At 40.1% G+C, this 27939-nt stretch overlaps 1 protein-coding gene across 1 annotated transcript; it reads right to left on the bottom strand.

The window, feature by feature from the left end:
• Positions 1-10461: 10461 nt before the first annotated feature.
• On the bottom strand, positions 10462-24796 carry LOC143860459 (MLO-like protein 1). Its single transcript, XM_077371125.1, has 14 exons — positions 24360-24796; positions 24191-24248; positions 23037-23260; positions 22311-22427; positions 22137-22197; positions 21862-21953; positions 16821-16895; positions 16614-16702; positions 16418-16467; positions 16196-16236; positions 12048-12257; positions 11247-11314; positions 11089-11149; positions 10462-10995 (listed from the first exon to the last, which is right to left on the bottom strand). The coding sequence occupies exons 1-14, from the start codon at positions 24486-24488 to the stop codon at positions 10750-10752; spliced, it is 1521 nt and encodes a 506-aa protein (XP_077227240.1). The 5' UTR covers positions 24489-24796; the 3' UTR covers positions 10462-10749.
• Between the last annotated feature and the right edge of the window lie 3143 nt (positions 24797-27939).

The following is a 27939-nucleotide window of genomic DNA, read 5'->3' as shown; positions in this document are numbered from 1 at the left end:
GATTAACTTGTTTCTTTGGTTGGTGCTCTTGGAGCAATTGTTATGTTTACTTTGGCTTAGCCTGATATATAAAAAAAAAAGAAAAAGAAAAAATGTTTGTGTTTTTGTAATCGTTCGTTCGTTTTTTATTAATTAGTCGAGTCATGAGTATTAGGGAGAGACTATCTCTTTGAGATGTCTTAGTTGCCGAGTTAAGAGTCGGTGAGAGACTATCTCCCTATTGTTAGTAGAGTTTTATCTTTGTGAATATCGTTTTAAAACTGAAAACCCAAAAATTTGCTTTGTTTTGGTTTCGGGTCAGTCAAAATGTGTCGTCTGTTCAGCTTTGCCATTCGCGTGTTACACACGCTCTGCCAAAGAGGGGCATCTGTAGACACCCCATTTTGACCGGACCCAAGTTCGCTATGCTTGGGAGAAATCCCATCCGATCATTTCCGCCATGTTTCGCATTTTTCCGTGAGAGGTTGAGAGAGATTATTCATAAGAATCCAAGCGAGGGAGAATTTGGACCCGTTTGGTGGGCCCGCATTGAACATTTGTTTAAAATTCGAATCAACCGAGGGCCCACATTGTGGGGCCCACGTTGTGGGGCCCGCGTTGTGGGGCCCACATTGTGGGGCCTCAGTAGGGCCTCTTGTGAGGCCTCTTATGAAGAACAATAATGATGGATTCTCCACTAAAGAAACATGATGGGCCCTCCACTAAGAACAATAATGATGGATTCTCCACTAAGAAACATGATGGGCCCTCCACTAAGAAGAATGATGATGGATTCTCCACTAAGAAACATGATGGGCCCTCCACTAAGAAGAATGATGATGGATTCTCCACTAAGAAACATGATGGGCCCTCCACTAAGAAGAATGATGATGGATTCTCCACTAAGAGGGACAACATGATGAGCTCTCCACCAACACATCTCTCTCTCTCTCTTTCTCTCCCTATATATATCTTCCTTCCCATCCATAAAAAAGGGGAGAAAAAAAGGAGATTTACCTTCCATTATCTCTTTCTCTTCCATTATCTCTTCCAATCACTCCCTCAAATCCCTTTCCCTATATTCTTCTTCCATTATCTCTCCCAATCCTTCCCTCTAAGAGAAAGCGAAAGACGGCGGATCGGATCGGCGGCGGCAAGATCTTCACCACAGGTAGGTGCATTTTTCTCAAAATATTTCTGTATTTTTCCGAATTTTTCTGATTTTTTCCGCAAATTGTGTTTTAAAAATAGAAAACTCTTCAAAAAAACATCTTTTGACGAAGAAAAATTAAATTATATACCAAACAGATTCCAAATTTAATGCAATTTCGTGGGAAATTAATATGGTACTGATTTATTTTACCATGAATTTTTAAGGATTTTTGGAGTTTATTTGGTATATTATTTAATGCTTTCTTTGAAAATTATCAGATTTTGTGAGACTTGTTACTGACATCAAATCACCCTTACAATTCTTAAAATTTTTACAGTAGTCTTATCTTCCATATTTCTTGTTACTGTAAAATTTTCGAGTGATTTGGATCTGTTTTCATATGGGATGTAGTGTTAATTCTTAATCTGGTATGAAAATTGTAAAATCCGAAATCGGTAGTAAATAGTCTTTATAATTTATGAAATTCTCATCGCATGCTCATTTTATTGATATCTTATTTCTGTAGAAATTTCATAGAATTTATATGTCTATTTCTTGTAGTTTCTGTGTTAATTTGGCAATCTGGTCATTTAATTGTTAAATCAAGATTAAATATGAATTTAATGTAAAAATCTGCAAAACTCATCTATTAAGCTACATACATTCCCATCTTGCTGCTGTAGAAATTTCAACTCATTTCGAATTCGTTTGCAATAATTTCACTTGTAAAATCATTCATATGCTTAAAATTGATACAATCCATTGAAAATTCGAAATTAATTACTACCAAGTGATTTTCAACATTCGAAATTCGAAATTAAAATTGATAAAATCCATTGATAAAATCACATTTACTCAAACTTAATCTAACAAAACCTGAAGGCATCATAGATTGCGCGAACTTATTGCACACACTTACATCACTTTCATCTAAACCCCTGCATCTCACATGCACACACGTCCCATTTTAGGAACCCGGAGTGTTATCTAGCATGGTTGACTGGGATTTCATCACCTGGTGCCTCTGTGCTAGAGAAGCATTCCACCCTTAGCCTAGTACCTTTATGGTACGTAAACGGATCTCTTGTTCACGTACTGATACGCCGGACACTGGTACAGTATATCGAACATGGATTCGCGCTAAGGGAACTCTTGGCCTTACCCCTAGATTAACCCACACATGCATGTAGTATACGAACACATGTGCATCACGTGTGTGAGCCTAGTTTAGGATATCCTACCCATTTGTGTCTAGATTAGGCCGTAGTCCATCTTCCAATGGCTACGATCGGTCCTAGGTACACAAACAAAGTCATGAGTCGAGATCCTCTCTCCACTCCGCTAGATTATGGTTAGGGTTGATGCCTTCAGGTAACACTGATAAAATGTGCGAAGATTAAAAAACTTTTCCTTTGGGGTTAGGATGTAAATCCCATTCATTTCCAAAGATCTCATAGGATTAGTCATTCATGATCCATCCGTTGAAAGCAATCTTATGCTATCTCATTTCATCTTGATCACAGATTTTCAATCTTATATTATCTGATTTGACTCGTGTTTTCATTTCCTTTAGAGAGTCTTTGACTCATTTATCCTTTAGTTGGTGTTAGTGGAGTCTTTGACTCGTGTTTCTTTTCCTTTAGAGAGTCTTTGACTCATATATCCTTTAGTTGGTGTTAGTAGAGTCTTTGACTCGTGTTTTCATCTCTTTTAGAGAGTCTTTGACTCATTTATCCTTTAGTTGGTGTTAGTAGAGTCTTTGACTCATGTTTCTTTTCCTTTAGAGAGTCTTTGACTCATTTAGCCTTTAGTTGGTGTTAGTAGAGTCTTTGACTCGTGTTTCTTTTCCTTTAGAGAGTCTTTGACTCATATATCCTTTAGTTGGTGTTAGTGGAGTCTTTGACTCGTATTTTCATCTCTTTTAGAGAGTCTTTGACTCATTTATCCTTTAGTTGGTGTTAGTGGAGTCTTTGACTCGTATTTCTTTTCCTTTAGAGAGTCTTTGACTCATATATCCTTTAGTTGGTGTTAGTGGAGTCTTTGACTCGTATTTTCATCTCTTTTAGAGAGTCTTTGACTCATTTATCCTTTAGTTGGTGTTAGTGGAGTCTTTGACTCGTATTTCTTTTCCTTTAGAGAGTCTTTGACTCATATATCCTTTAGTTGGTGTTAGTGGAGTCTTTGACTCGTGTTTTTCATCTCTTTTAGAGAGTCTTTACTCATTAATCCTTTAGTTAATGTTAGTGGAGTCTTTGACTCGTGTTTCTTTTCCTTTAGAGAGTCTTTGACTCATTTATCTTTTAGTTGGTGTCATTGGAGTCTTTGACTCGTGTTTCCGTTTTTAGAGAGTCTTTGACTCATCTGTTTTATTTGCAGTATTATTAGAGAGTCTTTGACTTCGTTATCTCATTTCAGTGTTATCAGTTGCTCTTATTAGAGAGTCTTTGACTCGTTTATCCTTTAGTCGCTTTTATTAGAGAGTCTTTGACTCATTTATTCTCCAGTTACTGTCATTAGAGAGTCTTTGACTCATTTGCTCTTATAATAGTATTATTAGAGCATAGTTGATTTGACGTAAGTGTTTGATAGGTAGAGAGTTCGTTTCGAACTACGTTGGCTTGATCCTCTTCCACGAGGTACGTAGTGCAGCTTGGGATCCACATCCCAAGTCCAGCCAAACCTTTAAAAATAAAAATTTTAAATCTTTCAAAGTTACAAAAATATTCAAACCATTTTCAAAAAGATCTTCCTCTAGAGTTAGGAGTATGTCCTAGCTGTTTAGGTTGTGTTCTAGAGTTAGGAGTTTGTCTTGATTTGTATTGATATGGTATGTCCTGTCGTGTGAGTGTCCCTAGAGTTAGGAGGCCTCGAGTCGATCGGTTAGACATTTAGTTGAACCGATGGCTAGACTAGGCATATAGTCAGCCCGTGGTTTTCATTAGGTTGCACAGCCTAGTTACACATAGGATTGTAGGAACCACCTGCATTAGCCTAAGGCTAATCAACTTGCATTAGTTAGGGCATATAGGGTGTCCTAAAATCCACAATTCACTGGAATTTTAATAATCATACAAGAAGCTTTAATAACTGGTTCGGTCTTTTAGATCGAGTCTAGGATAGAGGGCTAGATGTCTTAGGCATCATAATTTAGAATAGGGCATCGAACTACGTGGGCTCCGATTCTTCCCGAGGCCGGGATACGTAGCGCAGCTAGGATGGATGGCCATTCTGGTCCGAGTCCAGTCCTGCATTAGAGTTAGGACTTGTCTTGTCCCGTCATACATAGCATAGATTTGTGTCTCATGTTTTGATATGTTTTCTTACTTTCTTGTACTGATACTATACCTTTGGTTGTAGCTTGCATGTGCGTGTCCACCAGAAACTTAGACACCCATTAGGCATGTCACTCATAACCTAGCTTTGCTTAGGTGACACATTTTTCATTTCATTTTACGTGTTTATTTCTCCATTCTCAGGAAATGCATGCTTAGGTAGACGATTCCTGAGGATTGTTCCCATTTCACATGATTTTTACCCAAACTTCTTTGGAGTTAATGAAAATGGCATAAGAGACCAAGTGCTTGCACTCGGGCGAATTGGGGGTGCTCTCAGACCTTCCCCATTCGTAACCAGGCACGAACCCATATATATTTCTGGTTATCCATTGCACAGAGGATTTGATTTTAGGGTTCCATGGCCTATCCATGGATGGCGACTCTGAGTTATTATAGGTATGTCTCGGTTTCGAACCCCGGTTCCGGATCAAGACATATCTCATTCGTTTTGTATCGCCACTCGTGCTATGCTGTGAGGGTGGCATCTGTTTCGAGAGTTCCTTGGCAGAGCTCTCCTTCACATTGTGGAGATCTTAGAGGATTGCTGTGGGGACCTCGCGTCCCTCGCCGCACTCGTCCTCTCCGGATCGGGGTCCACAGACGGCCGCTGTCTGTCTCTCCCGGGCACTTTCCCTCTGTGCATTAAGGGCTTCAGCGGCCTTCTGCTTCTGGGCGGCCATGTCATCTTTGAGCCGCTGTACCTCCACGTCCCTCTCCCCAATTGATCTTTGGAGCTCGGCTGCCTCCTGCATCAGTTGGCCGCTCTCCTCCTCGGACTTAGTGATCGCCTCAGAAAACTTCCGGCTCTTCTCCCAAAAGTCATTATAATACAGTCCGATCTGCAGGCAAGCGTTAAAATAATAATAATAATAATAATAATAATAATAATATGTAATAATAATACAGGCCATCTTACCTGATAAAGTGAAGAGAAGATGGCCTCGTCGGCCGCAACTGGAGGCTCGTTTAGAACCTGCAGCTTGTCTCTGTTCAGTAGACCCATAGTGACGATCTCCACAGCTACCCGGCTCTCACCCAAGCTGGTGTCGCTCTTCTGAACGGCCCAGTTGGGCCGAAAAACATTATCCCCAGACTTCGTCGGGGGGCGGGCTCCGGTGGATGCTCCCTCCGACTTAGAAGACCCCGCTCCTTGGCCGTAAGCGCCGACCAGCTTCATTGAAGGCGTGCCCTTTGGGGGCGGTGTGTCCTGGGTCGGGGCAGGACTCGAGATTTCCGCGGGTTTCCTTTTCTGGCCCTGCTGGGCCCTTCCAAAGGCTCCTTGCCTCAGCTTCTCCAGCTTGGACTGTGTCTGCATCTCTGAAAGTCAACATGGACGAACAAAATCGGTCAGGAGCAAAAAGGAGAAAAAAAGAGTTTAAAAGCAAGACTAGCCACATACGTGCCGGGGTCACAGTACTAATGCTAAGCCCAACCAGAACCTCTTCCCCAGAGAATCCCGCAAAATGAATGAGGCCCTCCCGGTGTAGCTCCTCACTGACTAGGGCGAACGTTCTCATATCTTTGCCCTCAAGGAGCGGTTTGCGGCTCAACGCAAGTGTGTCTAGGGTGTCCCATTTTAGAGGAACTGGCCAGGGCTCGGTGGACTCCCTGTCCTCGACATAGAAGAACCTGTTCTTCCATAGATGTATGGAGGACTGAATACCAGTGATCATTTTCACCTCAGGGCGCTGGCTAATGTAAATCCAACCCCCGTCCTTGTGCCTCTTCAGGTGCGCACACATGCATAACAAGGGCACAGACAAACTTTTTTGAAGCCGGCCATGGACAAGGTATATAAACCCGATCAGCGTCCTCCATGAGTTCGGTGCGACCTGAGCCGGAGCCAGCCCGTAATACTAAAGGACCGCGACGATGAATGGGTGCAGAGGGAACCTGAGCCCGGCCCTCAACGACTCGTCATATATACAGACGTCGGAGCTGACATTGCAAGCCCTATCTCCCTCTATCGCGGCCCTCAGACCAAACCTTTGGGGAATACAGTACCTATCCCTAATGTCCCCCAGCCTGGACTCATCAAGGATATTCTCCTCGTAAAGAGCCTGAACGTTGTATTGGGGATTGGCGTCCATCTGGGCCCTAGCTACGACCTCAACGGCCCGGCCCGGGGGGAATGTTGTGGACGCCTCGGCGGCGTCACTACCAACGCTCGCCTCTGCTCGAAAGTAACTATCCGTCGGGGGCGGAGTACTATTCAAATCCAAAATCACCTCGTCCCCACTATCTATGACCTCTATGCTAACTTCAGGACTTGCCATATAGGGGCCGGGAATTCCGGTCAGAATAGTTCGAGTCCTCTCCGACGAGTTAGATGCCGAACTACTAGAGGACCCGGACTCCCCTGAATCAGACCTAGAACCGGACTCAGAACTTGAAGCAATACTGGACATAAAGAACGCTGAAAGAAATCAAATAGCTACACTAAAAGAAGGATTACCGGCCTGAAGAGAAAGGCTCCTAACTCGCGAACGACCACAGCCTGGGGCTATCAGAGCCGAACAGGCGGAGCAAGAAAGAAAAAGAAAAAGGGAGAGAAAGAGAGAGAGAGAGTGAAAGTGAAATGTGAAAAGTGAAAACCCCCTTTTATAGGCCTTGGCTTAAGGCGGTTCGCATTTATGGAAGGCACACGCTTCGAGGGCCCTTGTATGGTGCCACGTGTTTCTCATTAATGGAGGGCTCACGTGCCGAGGCGGAAAACGCGCGTACAGTACAGTCGGAAAACGGTCAGGTTATTAAAACTGCTTGAGCACGGGATACCTTTGGAGTAGTTGTGTCCGGTCCAAACCGTACACAAAAATCTGCCGGGCCCAAGCCGGACAGAATATGACGCATTTACTAAACGACAAAAATCTGCCCGGCCCAAGCCGGACAGAATATGGCGCATTCGCTAAAAGATAAAAATATGCCTGGCCCAAGCCGGACAGAATATGGCGCATTCGCTAAAAGACAAAAATCTGCCCGGCCCAAGGCGGACAAAATATGGCGCATTCGCTAAACGACAAAAGTCTGTCCGGCCCAAGCCGAACAGAATATGGCGCATTCGCTAAACGACAAAAGTCTGCCCATCCCAAGCCGGACAGGATATGGCGCATTCGCTAAAAGACAAAAATCTGCCTGGCCCAAGCCGGACAGAATATGGCGCATTCGCTAAACGACAAAAGGCTGCCCGTCCCAAGCCGGACAGAATATGGCGCATTCGCTACACGACAAAAATCTGCTCGGCCCAAGCTGAACAGATTTTCCGGACAGATTCCCTAAGCCGAACAGACGGCTTAGCCGGACAGATTTTCCGGACAGATTTCGTAGGCTGGACAGACAGCTTAGCCGGACAGATTTTTCCAGACAGATTTCTTAGGCCGGACAGACGCCTTAGCCGGACAGATTCCCTAAGCCGGACAGATTTTTCAGACAGATTTCGTAGGCCGGACAGATTTCCCAGGCCGGACAGACGGCTTAGCCGGACAGATTTTTCCGGAATGATTTCTTAGGCCGGACAGACGGCTTAGCCGGACAGACTTTCCATCAAGCCATCCCGGACACCGGCTCATTCTACCATTTAAGAATACAACTCCTCACACTTCCCCAAATCACTACAATGACTTGGAGAGCTGGGGGGCAACTGATGGGGTACAAAAAACAGCAACTAATGAGTTGTCGACACGTGGCCCCAGGAGGGCCCACCACAAGCCCAACTGCTGCGCAGGGGTAATCTGGTAATTGCCTAAATAGTTGGTGGACCTAAACCCACAGAGGGTCCGACACCTGTCCTGGGGTAGGTAATCCAACCACCCCAGGTCCCCTTCTATAAAAGGCCTTTCAAGGCTCAAATCGAGAGGTAATAACTTCTGAACTACCACTCTTAAAAAACTCGCTCTGCACTCCTGCTCGTACTGACTTGAGTGTCGAAGGGCCTGTCCGAAGTAACGACTCCAGGTTGGTCTTCTGACCTCGTGTGCTCTTGTGCAGGACTCAGCTCATTTACTTCGGTTCCTCGGGTTCTCCAGCTCAGCTCTTACGTCACTGCCGTATCTGTTACCGATTTTAGGCCTAACACCTTGCATCATGGGGTGCATTGCTCAGGTGAGACTTTTTCCTGAAATTTTCACCTCTTATTTGTTGGCAATAGTGTGCATGTCTGTTAAAGTATAAAAGATAAAATAACACTTTCTCCAATAGCTTAAGCTTTTGGAGTAAACTGGTTGTTTAACATGGTATCAGAGCACTTAACTTAACTGAACGTCGAATTATCTGTCACATAAAACTTCTATCAATGCTGAGGTATATAGATAGTTTATCTGCGATTGCCAAGGTACGCGTTCCAGCAAATGCCTGGGTTCAAACCTCCTTGATAGCAAAATCCACATGCAATGGCCAAACCTAAAAGAGGGGCCGCATGTGCCGAGTGTATGCCAACCCTAAAAAAGAGGGGCCACATGTGAGTGGGAGTTATAGAAGATAAAATAACACCATCTCCAATAGCTTAAGCTTTTGGAGTAAAGGCATTTTGATTATTCTTTTACTTTGACATGTTTCAGTGCAATTATAAAGGCATTTTGATTACATGAATCTAATGGGCGTGCCCTTACAGCTGATTTTTCCAAGGGCACCCTTCAATTTAGCATTATTATAGGACCAATACCGAAAGGGATCATCACATCCCTAAGGTCAAGGCCTACAAAGATAAACGCTTTAGCTACTCTTAGGAGAATCTTAAGCGAAGCCTAATATATTAAGGCAGTGTAAAAACAATCTATAGTTGTAGGCTTGTAGCTCACACAATCAAATTTTGGTTCCGAACTTTGATGCAGACTGCAATTGGAAGCATTCCGCCTTGTTTGCACTCTATGCTGACAAAGGACCTGTTTGTTCTGTTATACCCATATATGATGGTCTGGTTCGTTTCCTTCTAACGGTCATGGGGGCCTCTAGGATGGTTGGTTCCAGACAAAACCGAGAGTTATGACCTTGCAAATAGATCTAATGTGTTCTTTGTTAACTTACCAACTTATCCAAAAGCTTAAGTTGTTGGAGAAAGGCGTTATTTATCTTTTATACTTTAACACTCCCCTGCATGTGTGGCTCACTTGGCAAACACGCGGTATATGTGGTCCCACTTTGGGCCGACTATCGCATGTGGATTTTTTCTATATGGGGGTTTGAACTCGAGACCTTTGACTCTGATATCATGTTAACTTACCAACTTCTCCAAAAGCTTAAGCTGTTGGAGAAAGGCGTTATTTACTTTAACAACCTTTCTCATAGCTCAAACCTTCTTATCAATGATGTGTCAAATGAATGCTGCTATGATCATTTTCATCTTCGCAGCAAGTGCAATGTTCATGGTTATGTTTGTCACTTTCCTATTAACGAAGGAGGCAATACCGTTCCACGAAATGCCAGAAGAGTTATGGAAGCAACACTGGTATTGGAGTATATACATGAATTATGAACAAAGAGGCTGTTGATGGTACATAGGAGAAATAAAAACAAAGACAAAAGAGAGTTGAAGCCAAGTGAACCTGCAGGGCAACTTGTATGGATGTTCTGAGACCCATTCAGTACCTTGCAACGAGCTGATTCTAGCAATCAATCCATATAACTCTTTGATATACCAAGCTACTATTTTGCTACACTGTGCAGGTCTTTGCAGCCTCTGATATATTAGAAATGTGATTTGAGATCAGATTGATCACTTCCTTTGTCTTATTTAGCCATGCAGATGTTTAATTTTGGATTCATAAGATTGAATACTAATCCTTTTCTTAATAGTTCAATTCTCATTTCTGCTTTGCTATTAGCTCTCTTTGTAAATTGTAAAGAAAGACCATGATGATTTGTTAAACTGCAGTGCCAGACATCATTTACTCGATATATTTGTGCAACGGGAGTGCTTCTTGTTGTACCAAGCCGAACAACAAAGAAATCCCGCTAGTTGGAGCCTCTCTCCTCCCCATCGAAATGTATAGGCATGTTGACTTGTGTGAGTTGAAGGCTGACGGTAGGATTACTTTGCTAAATTACAAAATGTTGACTTGTGTGAGTTGAACTCTATACAAAATTACAAATTCTTTGTCAAAGCTTCTATAAACTTTTCAGGAAAATGTCAAAACCAAAAACAGTATATTTTCCGACCCTTTTCCGAGATGGGACGGGCTTAATTCTCAGTTAAACCATCTGTCACACTTGCAAAAGTATGATCGAGTAACTGTGTTCATTCAATAATTTATATTTGCCAGAATCAAAACATAGTTACTGTTCAAGACCTCACGGGACTGCTCGTTTAGAGCTGTTTGTTGACTGATCATCTGTAGCAATTCCCTCTTCCATCGAAGATTCTCTCTGCCCTACCTTCTGCAACTGAATTCCCGTCACCGATCCCACCTCACTGGAACCATCCCGGCCATTGGAATTGGCTTTCGAACCCCTCCTATTCTTTACCTTCTGTGCCCAGCCAACAAGGCCCACCTGAACGTGCTCTTCGAATATGGCCTTCTTGAACGAACTCCCCATCTTCATCAGACAAAAAAAAAATAGTTGCCATAAGTAGAGAGCCCGTTGATTCTCAAATGCCAAAAGAAAACTTTAAGTCGATCTGTAACTGACCTGGGTGACAATGGCATAAAGTGGAAGGGTGCTGTAACTGCAGAGTATCTGAATAATCGCCCTATAGACCAGCAAAAACAACGCCAAGGTGTAAGTAGGGATTAAAAAACAGAAGGATTAACCGATCCATACATAAAAAACAAGTGAGTGCGGTATACCCAATTATAAGTCTTGGGACGATATAACGAACTTGTCCCATGATGCAGGAATCAAAGCCATAGGTGAACTGTACAGGAAACATCTAAATGAGTAGCTTGGAGCAATTTTTTAAGACCAGCGTTTTAAGTTATTACAATCTCACAGCATTAAATTGCAATTACATCAAGATGCAGGGGATTTTTCCACAAAATTATCTACTTGTGACAAAAGCTTTAGAGCCTATTTGGATAACAGTAAAATTATTTGGGTACGATCGTATATGTACCTTCGAATTATTTGCAAATAATGGTCATAATAATCTTGAAATTGATGTAGCTAATGGCTTCCGAGGAGACCTTAATGTCCCATTTGCAAATAAGATTAAATTAACTTAATCTTGTTAATTAGAACAAATTTTGGTTGCATCCAAAGAGGCCCTTAGTTTCTTTCTCTGGGAAAAGATTAATGGCCTCTTTGGATACCTCAGAAACTATTTGCAATTTGCATACAATCTTATATCGACATGATTTTGAAGTTAAAAAAATGGTTTCATAAATAATATAGTTGATGGCTTCCAAAGAGGGCCTTAAAACCCTATTCAAAGATAAAATAAACTTAAAATATCTGATTTCTAAATTAGGGCTGATTTTGATGGGCATCGAGAGGCCCATAGTTTCTCTCTGTCCAAAGAGAACATAAGTTCATATCAAACAAACTGAAACAAATTAATGGCCAAGTCGAGGAGTAAGCTAGCAGGGAAAAAAAACCAATATAAATGTCGTAAAACAATCATCCCAAAGAAGGCATGCATGCTTGCTTACCAATATCCAGAAGAAAAATGCAATTTCAAAAGCATTTTGAAAGAGGATGAATTGGGTCAAGTAGAGGACTATCTTGGGGCGACCGAACCAGAAGTGATCATCTGAAGGCTGGACTACCAAATCCCCTTCTATTGCTGTGTGTTTTTCAGCAACGTCATGAGCTAGCTGAGTGATTACATGCTCTAGCTTAGTGCCCACAGCAAGTAGGAGCTGCAAAATTAGTTCAGTGAAGCCGAAAATCAGTTTGTTGAAAAAAAAGTCATATATGACACATACTGTAAATGTCTGTACAATATGCTCTTAACATGAATATAGGATACACATGCATAGGAGTATCTAGTGTCACTCTTTTAATTGCATCCCAATAAGCATGCACTGCATCCATTACTCAAGGTTGTGATAGGTTGCAACTTCCTAGTAGGATCCATTGGTGATAGATGCTGTAAAAATGATGTGAATAGCAAGAAAGATGCAATTGAAACCAATAAAGGATAGTAAACAGGTGGAAAAAAACAAGTTAAAAGAAGCCTTTAATGTATGAACAACTGCTTCTTTGTGCCATTTAATCAGCTATGCCGTATAAGAAAAATGGACCACAAACTGTAAGCAAAATAATTCGAGATGTAATTTACACAGAGCTCCACCCAGTGTTTCAAAACGCGGATGCCGGTCAAAACACGGACGAAGAAAATCCTAGTCGACTCGGCATGATGTAGACGAGTACTTGGTTAATGCGGTTATAACTCGGGAGAGTCAAAGGAGTTCTTATTGACTCTGTAGGGGAAAACATGGAACACGGTGGCATAACACAGAACATGGCCAAGGGAAAAGGGAGTTGACTAGGGGGAGTTCTAAAATTATGGACTCACCCTTCACTTAAGGCATTCTTTCCATGGGTTTTAGAAGAAATGTTGTGCCAAAAACTGTGTTGTATGGGGTCGCCTTTAATTTTTGAATTATAACTAATTTTGGGAACCTTTTTTTTAAAGGTTGATTTTGGGAACCTTTGTTGCTACATTAGTTGTGTTCAATAGTAGTAGTAGGAAATTCATCTAGATCAATCATATGAACTAATCTTAGGTTTTATAGGAGTTTGGTTAAGTATATAAGCTTCTTTTCGAGGTTTTACAAGACTTTTGAAGCTGTTACAAACTTCTCTCAAGGTATCATTTTTATTTTTGCTGATTTCTCCATTGGGCTGGTTACTTGCACTGAATCCTAGTGATTTGTTCATAAATTAAAGATTTGATCATTAAATTGAGAATTGTAAGACATATGAACTTACCCACAGATCTTCTATATCTACCAGGGTCCTCCAACAAGTCACCTTCTTCTGGAACAAGTTTCACATTAGGATCCATGGGTATAGATGCTGGCTTGACCCCAAGGTTGCCTGTCTCTTCCAGTAAATTCAAAACATGCTTCCTTTGTGATAGAGAGAGCCCTTTAGAGCATGCTACCTTTATTCTAAGGAAGTACTTAAGACAACCAAGATCCTTAGTGGAAAATTATTTCTGCAAGAAGGTTTTCAATTGTTGTATCCCCCTGAATTACTACCTGTGATGATGATGTCGACATACATGATCAGCAAATCCAACTAGCTGAGTGATGACCAAACACTGAGTGGTCCACTGCACATTGTTTCATGCCAAAATGCATGACTGCCTCACTGAACCTCCCAAACCATGCGCGCGGAGACTGTTTGAGTCCATAAAGAGATTTCCGGAGGCGACACACAGAGGAGGACATCTCCCCCTGAGAAACATACCTTGGAAGTTGCTCCATATACACCTCCTCAGTGAGATCGCTATGAAGAAAGGCAATCTTCACATCTAACTGATGTAGGGCCCAACCACCATTTACTGCTAAAGAAAGAAGTACCCGAAAAGATGGAATCTTGGCAACTGGAGAGAACACTCTCAGTGTAGTCAACACTAAAGATATTAGTATACCCTTTCGCAACCAAGCGCGTCTTCAAGCACTCAACAGTGCCATCTGACAAGTATTTAATGGAGAACATCCATCTACAACCAACAGGGTGAGCACCAGATGGTAAATGAACCATATCCCAAGTCTCATTAGTGTGAAGAGTACCCATTTCCAGGTCCATGGCCTCAGGCCAGCCAGAATGTGCAAGGGCCTCAGCCACAGACTGCGGTAAAGAGACAGAAGACAAAGAACACACAAAGCTTTTGAAGGTAGGGTTGAGATTATCATATGAAACAAAATTAGAGATAGGGTGTGCAATAGAGTGAGAACGAGTGCCGAAAGCAATAGGAGAATCAGAAACCACAATGAACGAAGGCTGAGTGGATACCTGAGAAGAAGAAGCGGGGATCACCGCCTGAGAGGAGGTGGCATGGGATCATTCTTGTGTCAGCGTCGCTGATACTGCTTCGTAGTGGTTGGAGGAGCTGGTGAAGGAGCCACAACTGGTGTAGCCATAGGAGCAGACTGAGATATAGAAGGGATCACGACTAAATTCGGTAGTGGTTGGAGGAACTGGCAGCGCCATAGGAGCTGGCGAAGGAGCCACAGGAGCTGGCGAAGGAACCACAACTGGTGGAGCCATAGGAGCAGACTGAGATATAGAAGGGATCATGACTGAATTCGGTAGGACCTGGAGAGGAAGGGAGACCTCTGGGTCTGGAAGTGAAGTACGAGGCTCAGATCCTTGAGTGGAGAAGGGCTCAGACCTTAGTTATAAATTCCGTTCCGGTCGCCGTTCCGTTTTAGCTACTGGAACGGAACGTTTCAGTGTTTCGGCCATTTCGTTCTGCGTTTCGTTCGAAACTTTTCGTTCCGCTCCGGTGAGGGGAATTTTTTTTTAAAAAATAGTTAAAAATAGGAAAAAAAATCCAGTGGGTATGGTAAATTTTTTGGAATTTTTTGAATTTTTTTCTAATTTTTTGCAAAAAGACGAAAATAGCCCTCCAAACAGCACCCCCACCGTCATAAAACGAGGGTAAATATGTAAAATACACTCCCCAACAGCCATAAGGGCATTTCTGTAATTTTTTGGATTTTTTTTGAATTTTTTTTATTTTTCCAACTTTCCAACCCCATTCCGGCCGGAATAGGGGGTTTCGCCCATTCCGGCCGGAATGACCGGAACGGAAAATATAGGCATTCCGTTCCGGAACCGGAATTCCGGTGCGTTCCGGTCGGAACGGAACGAAATTGATATCTAAGGCTCAGACTAAAAAAAACGTAACGTTGACAGACACAAACAAGCGACGGAGACGAGGACAGTAGCAACGATATCCCTTTTGCGTACGCGAGTACCCCATGAAAACACAGCACCCGGAACGAGGGTCCGATTTATCACGACCCGGACTTAGGTGATGTACAAAATAAACACAGCCAAATACACGAGGGGTGAGAGGAAATGAATCCTTTCAATGTGTAAAACCATGAATGGCGACTCACTATGAAGAACGGACGAGGGAAGGCGATTAGCCAAGAAACAGGCAGTAAGAATGGCATCACTCCAATACTGCTTAGGCACCCGCATTTGAAAGAGTAGGGTGCGGGTTCCCTCAAGTAAGTAACAGAGCTTCCTCTCAAAGTGAAATGATATTTCCACAGGTACAAAGTCTATTATGCCCTTAGGCATATTTCATACTCTAACATGATCATTGAACAAGTAGGCCCCGCTTATACTTCTACGGTTCTACCTACCAAGGAAAAATATGCAAATGCAACATATAACAACCACCCCAAAAAGAAACCCAAAATACGGAATAGAAAAAATATTTTAATGGATCCAAAATTTTGATTGAAAATAAACATATTAACATTTAAAAGCCAAAAAAGGGGAACTTTCATCCTATTAAAAAAATATATATATATATTTTAAAGCTATTTCTTCTTTTCTCATACATCTATTATTTTTTGAACCTTTGGTAGTTTTAAAATTATATATACAGATTCAACCTTTTAATTCCTACTAAAAAGAAAAAGTCCAAGAAAAACAAAGAAAATTACAATATTTGGAGAAATTACTGTTGCTGAGAAATTTCAAAATAAAATAAAATAATAATAATAAGAGATTTGTGTGTATGGCTCATGGATTGAAGCAGCCACAACACATGCCATATAAATCATGCAAAACTAAAGGGAGTAATTAAGAGTTTATGTATACATACAATTAATGGAATGAATGCTATCCAAAAATATGTATGCCAGCCTGCACCAAGGAACACGAACAGTGTAAATGCATAGACTATTTGTTAAAGCATTGGATACTAAAATTTTGAAAACCTAACCTAGCATCATCTATGAACTCGTCACCTATGAAAAGAGAATACAGATAACCAACTCATCATATATGAACTTATATCAATGGAGCAGCTTCATATTTAGCTTACCAGCAACATTCAGCAATAAGAAAAGGACCACAAACACCCAAAGGTACCAACTGCAATGGATGGGGATAAAAAAGATGAGAACCACTCAGCCTGTAGTACTCTAAACTTCGAAGATGCTGATGAAAGTAAGTAATTAACAAGAAGACATGCCACGGAAAATCTTTACCATGGGTCAACTTCTCTCAGATATTAGTACCTTATGCCAACGACTTTCTTAAAATCAGCTTCGAGGGTTCGCATCAAGTACTTGTGAAAATCAAACTTAGGGTTTCCTCTACAATGTGTCTACAGCAGAAATAATTTAATGAAGAGATAAGACCATCGAAGGATGACAAGAATAAGAATAATAATCATTGATACTAAAAGATAAAATAACAATACTTCTTCAATTCGAATAGCTTACCATGATGAAACCGAGTCGTAGTGTAATGTAATCTGATTTGGTGACAGCAGGGTAGAACTGTTTGGTGAAAGCACTCTGAACAAAACACAATAAGGATATGCATTACAAAAATAGTCTGATGCTTTTCATCATACATAGTGGAAATAAAATAGCCAAGACATGATAATATGTTCTTAGCATGAGGCCACCTATTACAAGAGTTCAACCCAACTCAAGCCACCTAACTACAATATAAGGCATAATGCTCTAATGAGTGTTGCCTGTTTATCTAAGAAGAAAAGGTGAAAAACACTCAAGCAAATTGAACCTGTTCTATATATTCGACATCTGAAGATGAACCTCCTACAGGAACAGAGTAAACACACCTAATAATTTTAACCATCCTATACCTCCAGCTCTGGAAAAAAATAAAGAACACCAAGGAAAACTATGCAGAAAAAATAACTGCAGCTCCACCTGCAGTTATTCCAGAGAGCACTCTTTTTCCAACTTCTAAGAATTTCAATTTTAGACACAAAAGGGGGATACAAGCAACCAGGACTCTAATCGGGAGGAAGGAAACACAAACATTTCAGGCAGCTCTAAAAGTACCCGAGTGGGCCACTGGGCCAAGCAGTTGGCATCACCATTGGCGGATCTCAACAAGTGCTATAAGGCTACTGCTTGACCTACGATTCTATCTTGGATCTCATCAATCGCATCTATACATCTCCAGAGGTACATAGCTCCAGTTGAGGCCTAACATATTTGCCCATGAAAAGAACAGGATTACAAGGATTGGTCAAAAAACCCTATTACCCCCCACCAGTGCATGATTCAATAGCTCTGAGCTACTAAAATCAAGAAGAAATTTATTTCTAGACACAACTTTTTTTCTTTTATCAAAACAGGCTCATGAAGCACTAATGATTTATGGTAAAGCTAGATTATATGGTGTATACATGCAAAAAATTATGATGCAATGAAAAAGTAAAAGAGCCAAAATTTCCCAATCTAATTGATGCAGATAATAGGCCAATAAGTGGCATATTTGCCTCTACAGTAGAAGTGTCAAGATCTCTCTCTACATGCTCGGCAATCGTGAGAAGCGTCTGAAATGTTGACGGAGAAGAGAGAAGAAGAATAAGTAGAGAAGAAGAGATGAACTAGGGAAGAAGTAGAAAAAGAATAGGAGAAGAGAGGGAAGAATAGAAATCTGGGGGAGAAGCTCTCAATCAATTCAATTGATCGTCGAAGTTCACAATAAAGCTGTAAAGAGGCCTATAAATAGGCAATTAACAACCTAAAAGATAGAAACCTACTAAAATAAGAATTCCTAAAAGACTAAACTTCCTAATTCTAAATAACATGGAAAATAAAAGCCTAAAAACTAAATAACATGGAAAACAAATGCCTAGAAATCCTAATGGGCAAATATGCCACTTATTGGCCTATTATCTGCATCATTCTCTCCCGCTTAAAAAGAACTCGACTTCGAGTTCTAGTCCGCCTGGATCAAATATGTAAACGACCAACTCAAGCAGCATGAGTCGAAATCCGTTAGAATTTGAATAGAAGGTTTGAACACAGTAAATAGGGGAGTTTGTGGGCTGAGATTGTGGAATTTGTGGGCTGAGCTCTGATACCAAATTTGATGTAGGACCGGGAAGCGAAGTAGAATAAAGGGAAGAGAAATAGAAGAAGAGAAGATTAGATGTAGAAGAGACGAATTTAGGGAGAAGTAGAAGAGAAAGAGAAGAACAGGGGAAGAAGAAGAATAAGCAGAGAAGAAGAGACAAACTGGGGAAGAAGTAGAAGAAGAATAGGAGAAGAGGAGATGAGAGGGAAGAATAGAAATCTGGGGGAGAAGCTCTCAATCAATTCAATTAATCCTCAAAGTTCACAATAAAGCTGTAAAGACTACCAACCTAAAAGATAGAAACCTACTAAAATAAGAATTCCTAAAAGACTAAATTTCCTAATTCTAAATAACACGGAAAATAAAAGCCTAAAAACTAAATAACATGGAAAATAAATGCCTAGAAATCCTAATGGGCAAATATGCCACTTATTGGCCTATTATCTGCATCATTTGTAGAATCATAAATGCGCGAACCTGTCCTGACAAGTAATGAACCTGAATTTCAGGCGATTTTGGAAAAGATAGTGCGTGACTTGGATGAGAGGAAATTGGTATGCGAATGTGAAGCCTTCGCCCGCCACGAACATGAAGCCTTCGCCCGCCTTGAACAAAGCATTGCAGCCCGTCGTGCACGAGTGGCCGAAATTGTAGTAGCGAAGGAATTTACTAACACTATTGACAAGCCAGACATAGATGATGCTATTGGTCTGACAGATAATATTGTAGATGAGACCATTATAGTTGTTGAGCCTATGATTATGTCCGATACTGAGTCTGAGATGTCTGATATAGAGCCAGAGAATCCAGTGATTGTTGAGGCAGACGTCGACGAGCATGACGATTCAGAGATTTCCCCAGCACCAGTTGCAGAGCATCCAGAGATACAGGTTCACACTTCCGAGGCTGATATTGTGGCAGGCCCAAGTGAGGCTGCTCCACTGATTGAGTCGACCGAGCATCATCCTGAGTTAGAGCCGAGTGCCTTGCTTGAGGAGCCATTACTAGAGACGGATGTTCGAGAGCATATTGTTGGGGATTGCACTATCTTTACAAGACAAGGATGAATGAGATGGGACAGTAGTTTGAATAATTCAACATTGCTCTCACTCAATTTTTGCACAACCAAGCCACACCACATGCACTCGATTCACAACAAACGGCAACACTTAATTGTGTACAGGGAGTAGAAGATAAGGAAGAATCTTGTGAGGATTTGAATGAAGAATCTTATGATTTATACCAATTTTTAATATCACATACTAATCTAGAAGAGATTTCATTCAATACCAAAATCGGCAGAATTAGTGATAGAAAAATTATGCCCAAGAAAACCTCATCAAAAGAAATTGTGGCAATCAAATCGACGTATGATCAATCGAAGTTGAAGTGAATCGATCAACGAATATATGACTAATCGACATCATAGAAAGATGATCAATTAGACTGGATGAATATTGAAGTTTCATTTGTCGACCATCTAATTTGGAGGAGGTTACTTATATCGTTCCCGATGACATACCACCAGGGTTACCACTGGAGTATTCTCTTTCCAAATACCTTGTTTGGAAAAGCGATGGAATCCTTAGATTCATAGATCGTTTCCATGATGTTTTCATGGACAAGCGATCATCTTTAGAAGATGACGACTTAACATGGGGTCAAGTTCATTCCAAGAAGGGGAGACTGATGTAGTGAGACTTTATAGCTAGATTTTGACCAAGTATTGGAGGGAAAGCATGAGCCAAACATTTGTTGTTTGGGACATAGGATTGGAGCCTATCTTTCACTCAGATGGGGTCCACTTCAATATAGGATAGTGTGATGCAAATGGGGCCTATCTTCACAAGAATCAAGAATCACTCAAGTTACTTAAGTGAATTAGAATAAAAGAGGGCCAATGCACTGTTCATGTCACTGTTCACTGGACTATTCCTGTCACCATCCACAGCATTGCTGACGCCATTGTCATGCTAATATTCACATCACTATTCAAAGGGTTAGAGTTTGGGAATGAAGTTGATTTATTTCTATTTAAAATTCCACAGTTACTCAGTTAGAATGTTAAAGTGATAGGACTGTTGGTATTTTAAAAATATTTCTTAGTTTAAGTGTTATTTTAAGTTCTGTTTTTATGTTAGAAGAAGTTCTAACTATATTAGAACTCAAATAGGGCAGCAACAAGAGGTGTTATATATACTTGTAATTGTTTGTTTTAGGAGTTTTTGTTTTGTAACTTCTAGAATAAATAAGAAAGAAGGGAGTTTTTTTTTGAATGGTGAGAAAGGAGGGAGATTGTGTGCAGATTTTTGTACAAAGTTTCTGTTCGTGGTCTTTCTTAGAGAAGAAAATCCAAACCTTGGCATATTTCTAAAAGATTACCGATCGACGATTGTAATCAACCTATATCTGATTTGTTTCACTATGAGTTTCATCTTTGGGATCTTTATTCTACATAAGGTTTGCTGTGAATTTTTCTTCAGTAATTTATTCTTTATATTTGACCCCATATATCCATTATATCATAGATGTCTGCAATCAGTAGCTGCCCGTCGACTCTTGTTTCATAATTTTAGTATAATTCTACATCATTTGGTATCAAAACATCAGTCATATATTTTTTCTTTACTACAGTAGTTTTAGCAAAGATGATGGGGATGGAAACTGCTAGATTCTGATTCAACGGTTGAAATTGGATGCAAATGCCCTTCTATTGACTAAACAAAAAGGAGAATGGAAAGAATCCGGCAGTGCCATTTTATTCTCAGTTTCCTTCTTGGGCTAGCATTTCAACCATACAATGGAGCAGTGTTTCAAAACGGGGATGAAGGTCAAAGAAAATATTTGTCGACTCACACGACACGGTCAAGTACTCTGTTGATGCGGACATAACTCGGGAGAATCAAAGGACTTTTTATTGACTCTGTAGGGCAAAACGCAGAATGCGTCCAAGGGAAAAGGGAGTGGACTCGAAGGAGTCCACAATGATGCAGGGGAGTTTTAAAACTATGCAATGGAGGGCAATGTCCGCAGTCACCTTCCAGATTCACATATTAAATGTGTTTCTAATTTTGATGATTCACCTTTTTTTCAGGAATGCTGACTCAAGAATAAAATGCAACTCTGAAGGCTTTTAGAAATCAATATTTTGACTGCTATTGAAAATGTACGAGTATTTAAAATTGAAGAATCTTTGGTCTCCTTCCATTAAGGCCAGCATATTATAACCATTATTATGATTGGAAACTGACAAGGCAATAATTCAGTCTTGCCTCTGGAACCAGGGCAAATGGGCAAAATTCACTAGGATTGAAGTGTTCAAGTTATTGGAGGCATATTTTGAACTTAAAACCACTAAGGCGAGGAAACTCTAGGCTTCAACCGGAAATAAGGAATAACGATATTAAGCATGAAGTAACTTACCAGCCAACCAAGCATTGCTGAATCTTTCCCAAAGCCCTTAAAATTATCCCTGATAAAATCATGTTGGTGTACGTCGGTAAACTTCTTCAGAACTGCCAGTCAATAGCTCTCAGGTCAGGAAAATCACAGACAATTGAAAGTAGCAGATGATTTTCTCAAGATCCATAGCACTATATGATTCAGTTTGAAACAGGTATAGGTCGTTGCTAAAAACTACATGGGGTAAAACAGAGAATGAGAATTAATTTAAAGCATCAGAGTTCAGAAAGCGCTACCTTTGTCGGTATCATATTTCTCTTTTGCAATAGAATCCTCCCAATGTTTCCATTGTCGTATCTAATCCATGATAGAGAAAGAAACTAATGCCCGTTAATCTTAATATCGATCCTACCACCAATTATTGTCCTCCATATTAAAAACTAGAGGATGAAGCGGCTTAGACAAGTTACCTTTGCCCCTCCCAAAAACATGGTGAGAACGCAGAAAATCACATGGACAATTGCCAACACAAAGATGAAGATGTGCAGTTGATGTAATGCTTCAAGAGATAAAAATGGGGCGTTCCCCTGAAAAAAGGAACAGGAAAAGGAAAAAACAAAATCAAATCTGCAAGTCCAGAAATTTGGAACACGATGTTAGATATGAAAGGCCTCTTTGAATGCCACCAAAATTGGTTCTTCTTAGCAAATAAGATTAATTCAGTTTAATCATATTTACAATTGGGACACTAAGGCCTCTTTGGGAGCCATTAACTATCTCATTTCTAAAACTATAATAACCATTATTAGTAAATAATCATATTTAACTTCAAAACCATTAGCATGCATTGAAAGATTGTATACGAGTAACATTAGAAGTTACCCAAAGAGGCCTGAATGCCACCAAAATTGGCCTTTAGATACAAATAATTTGTTTAATTTAATCTTATTTGCAGATGGGATACTAAGGCGGCCTCTTTGAAAGCCATTAGCTATTACATTTCTATAAATATCGTAACCACCATTATACTTCCAAAAAAAATATTGTAACCACTATTACCAAATAATCATATTAAACTTCAAAACCATTTGCATAGAGCCTTATAAGCAAATAAGCTTTAGAGGTATCAAAAGAAGCTCTAAAGTGAAATTCAAGTATGTGGGGTAAAATTGCAGAACCCAGATGGTGATTACTACCTTTGAACAACGAACCACGGAAGATCCTTCGGAGAGGAGGCGCCTTCCACTCCCCAAGATGCCAGAGAAGAAGAAGGATTTCAAGTGTTGTGTAGTCTCGACGTTCTGATTCTCCTTTTTACAAGGAAGCATGTGAAGGGTCCAGGACTCTGGTATGCACATTCTGCTGATAGCTCCTTGGAAGACAGTCAGCAGAAGAGAAATAAACCCTAAAAGCATCAACTCTGCAACAAAAAAAACGTAATTTTTTACTAAAAATCAAAATTTTACATATGAAAAGGTTGAATCCAGCTCAAATTGGGGTCAGCATAAGGGAAATGAACCCTAAAAGCATAAATTCTGCCACCAAAAACGTGATTTTTTAAACTAAAAACCAAATTTTTACACATGAAAAGGTTGAATCCAGCTCAAATTGGGGTCAGCAGAAGGGAAATGAACCCTAAAAGCATAAATTTTGCCACCAAAAACGTAATTTTTTTTTTACTAAAAATCAAATTTTTACACATGAGAAGGTCGAATCCAGCTAAAATCGGGATCAGCATAAGGGAAATGAGCCCTAAAAGCATCAACCCTGCTACCAATAAAAAGTAAAATTTCACTAAAAATCAAATTTTTACACTTGAAAAGGTTGAATCCAGCTCGAACTGGGGTCAGCAGAAGGGAAATGAACCCTAAAAGCATCAAAGCTCTGCCACCAAAAACATGATTTTTTTTACTAAAAATCAAATTTTTACACATGAAAAGGTTGAATCCAGCTCAAATTGGGAGAAGTGAAGCCTAAAAGCATCAACTCAGCAACCAAAAAAACGTTATCTTTTTTGATTAAAAATCAAATTTTTACATATGAAAAGGTTGAATCCAGCTCAAATTGGGAGAAATGAACCCTAAAACCATCAACTCTGCAACCGAAAAAAGCATAAATTTTTTACCCAAAATCAAATTTCTACATATGAAAAGGTTGAATCCAGCTCAAATTGAGGTCAGCAGAAGAAAAACGAACCCTAAAACCATCATCAACTCTTCCACCAAAACAAGGTAATTTTTTTTACCCAAAATCAAATTTTTACATAAGAAAAAGTTGAATCCAGCTCAATTTGGGGATGATAATGTAGAAATAAAGACAAAAAATAGAAAGAAAGGGATTCGCTTTTAACCTTCCTTCACTTTCAGTAACGCTTCAAAGAGAGGCTTCTGATTCTTCTTCTTCAAATACTACAGAAAGAAATTCAAACCATAGAGCTAAATCTTAGATAAGAAAAAAAGAAAAAAAAAAGAGGATGTGTTATCTAGATTTGAAGAATGAGTATAAGAAATGGGAATTGCCTTTCCAAGGAAATGAAGGATCCGTTCAAGAACAAGGGATATAGCAACGATAACGAAGCAAACAGCAGCAACCACCCACGTCGGTGTATATTCTAACGGCATCGAGCTCCCTCCGTCACCTTCCGTCATCTCTCTCTTTCTCTGTGATTTTTTTTTTCTTCTTTTTTGAAGTATGGGATATGATAAACGGAGCAGAGGAGTAGGCACTGACAACGTTACAAGTTTATATAACGTAGAAGAAAGGGGTAGATGAGGAAAATCTAAGATTTTTTCTGTAGAAATCTTGAGAAAACAAGAGATTTTTTTTTCTGCAGAAATCCAGGAAAAAAAACACGCGTGAGATAGAGAGAAACAGCGAGAGAGAGGGTGGTGATGTTCAAACTACCAAATGCTGTACTTTCTAACTCTTATTCCCTGGCCACCCCTTCTAGTGTGGTAAGAGTAGTCATAATTCATAACTCATAAATAAACTTCAGGGGGTGGGTTGGAGAAGAAATCGGGGGAAATGTATCACTTTCTTAATTTATGGGTATTTGGTCATTTCATCGGACGTAGACTTGGCTCCAACAAATGAACATCTATTTTTCTGTCTTTTTTTTTTTTTTTTATTTTTTTTATTTTTTTTTTTTTTTTTATTTTTTTATGGGCATCTATTTCTCTGTCTTTTGTCGACACCGAAACCGAAATGACACGTACCCGAAATTTTATTTCGCCTGAAATTCCTGAAATTTCGTTTTTTCAAAATTTTGGTCCGACATTTTAGGATTTCAACCAGAATTCTAGATTTTTTTTTATTTTTTATTATTTTTCCGAAATTTCAGCCAAAATTTTGCAAACAATAAAATATTATTTTTTACATTTCGTAGGATTTCAGCAAAATTTTTGAAATTTCAGTTTCGGAGCTGTCCCGAAACTGGTACCGAAACCGAAATTTAAAACCATGTTTATGACTGCTATTTTACACTAGAGGGAGCTGTCCCGAATAAAAATAGAGGCGAATATGCCACTGCCCTTCTTTTTTCTTTTTCTTTTTATATCAGTAAGGACTGTCAAAACCGGATTCAGTGGTCGTGTGACCATTTAAGTTTAGGGTGGTCATCTCTCTCTCTCTCTCTCTCTCTCTCAAATAAGTAAAGACTCTATTGGAATCAAGGTTTTAAATTTCGGTTTCGGAATGCTTTTCGGTCCTCACCAAAACCAAAATTTTAAAATTTCATTCGAAATCCGTCGAAACAGAATAAAGTAATATTTTATCCCGTATAAAATTTCGGCGAAATTACCAAAATTTCGATCGAAATTTTGTAACGCTTCGATTTAACCCAATTTTGATTTCGGTCGAAATTTAAAACCTTGGTTGGAATCAATGGTTAGGGTCCCACAAGAGGACTTGTATGAGAAATCAATGCCGCTGCATTCATTAGAGTTCTAAGTACTACAGAAGTAAGGTCCTGTTTGTTTCGGATTTTAACTTTTGAGAACCAGTTCTGAGTCAAAAATGATTATGGAATTTACTAGGACAGGCGCAGAAGGCATGTTTCGTGGACTGGCTGTTGCATGAGAGAGCAGCCACATAGTTTTGTCTTATTCATTTAATTCATCCTATGTGGCTACTCTCTATTCATTTAATTCATCCTATGTGGCTACTCTCTAATGCAACAGTCCACGAATTGGCTTCTGCGATAGTCCCTAACAAATCCCTCGACTCAAATAAATTTATTGACTCAAATAAATTTATTGACTCAAAAGTCCAACAATCAATTTTGTACGTACAATTGGTTCTCAAAACCCAAAACGAACATAGCCTAAGGGAATGTTGGGATTGAAGAGTTTTAGAGAATTTCTATTATTCTTGAATTTCTTGGATGCTTTACAATAATCTCAAGGTGTGCTTATATAGAGCACTTACATGATAAACATAGAATGGAATTAAGATAATTATAGAAGGAAATAATCCTAATCAAATCTACTTTCCTAATCTCTCTTGCTTGCCTCTTCTAATCCACTTGGCTAATTTATCTAGTTGCTTCATTTAGCCAACTTACCCAATCTACCTCTAAGATGATCCAACGGTGAGATCTTAACCCAATCCAACCGTTGGATCACACACACATATTCTAACATGCCCCCTCAAACGTATATGGATTGAAAATCGATATACATTTGACAATAATAAAAATCCCAATACAATAGAATTCCCCAAATTACAAATGTAATCAAAATCAACCGATTTGATGCACACTTCCAGAATTCGATGACGAAGATCCTCTGATAAAGATTGATGTTGCTGCCAATGATGATTGATGATGGTTGCCTGCAAAGAAGATGCCGCTTGACATTTTGTCACGAAGATGGCTTAAAAGCCATTAGATCATAGCCTCGATGGGGCTAGAGGATACTCAAGCCTTGGTAGGCGAGTAGATATGGGTCACTATGGACCAATGTTGGAATGGACAAGAAATGGCCACAATGGGCAAGACAACATGGGTCGGTTTTAGAATACCGATCCTCATGGGAATTCGAAACTACTCTCGGGCACGCACCTCAAACCGAGGCACCTCAACCGAGTACAACACTATTTCAGGCACGCACCCCAAGGGTCCGAGGCATATACCTTAATGGACTGAAGCACCTCAACTGAAATAGTTAGGAAAAAAAAAATGGAAGAAAAAGAAGATAGAGAAGAACGGCAACCAGCTGCTTAAGGACAACAATTAGTGGCAAACATCGAACGAGACCTTGAGAAATTAGATAGTGTGCAAAATGTAGGGGTGTAAGTATCAATAATGGGGTGATGAAATGAAGAGGGGTGCCAATAACAATACCAAGAGATGTGATTCCTCTAAAGCTTGAAAGGGAAAATCTAAAAATGGAAAGATGAGTGTTGATATCAATTCAAGGGTAGATAATTTGTAAAAGGCAAACAATGGAGTGCAAATTCCAACTTCCTCCTTCCACGTGTAAGAAAGCACTTGGCATTTTGTGGTAATAAAAAAATAACTTGAATGGAAAACAATGAAGCTAAGAGAGTGCAAATACCAGAAGGCTCTTTAAAAGAGAAGGGGGTGTATGGACTAAAAATGAGGGATGATAAATTTTACACCTCTTTTTGTTTTTTTCTTTTGGCAAACAAGTAAACAACCAACACTTCTCTGCTTCAAAGGCATTAAATGCCTTCTTGAACAAAGGGCTCATTTACTTTCTTTTCCTCGGTTAGGAAAGGTTTGGGCATGACCAGGAACGGCACTCCGAAACCTATGCCGGATTCCATTGCCGGCAATAGTAATGTCGATGGTGAGTTCTCATGCCCACAATACCAAAGCCAACAAAGATAGTACCACCAGGAAGGATGGGCTGCAGCCTAACGTGCCTCGTTGCTATAATTTTACAAGAAGAACAGGGAAACAAAGTGAAGACAAAGGGAGCTTGGTCTCGGAGGAAGAGAAGAGATTGGCGTGAGATGCCACAAGGTATTCGTAGGCGGGTCTAAGAAAGATGTACACATGGAAAAGAGGTTGAAGTTTGCAGGAGGAAACAATGGTTTCCTAGATCTAATGGGGCCGGGCGGACGGCTAGATCTGCC

This window comes from Tasmannia lanceolata, unplaced genomic scaffold (assembly GCF_043159265.1).
Source record: "Tasmannia lanceolata isolate RefF3 unplaced genomic scaffold, GAP_Taslan_0.1 ptg000037l, whole genome shotgun sequence".
Taxonomy (NCBI): Eukaryota; Viridiplantae; Streptophyta; class Magnoliopsida; order Canellales; family Winteraceae; genus Tasmannia; species Tasmannia lanceolata.
The sequence above is the reverse complement of the archived record's forward strand: the minus strand, read 5'-3'. Positions and strand labels throughout refer to the sequence as shown.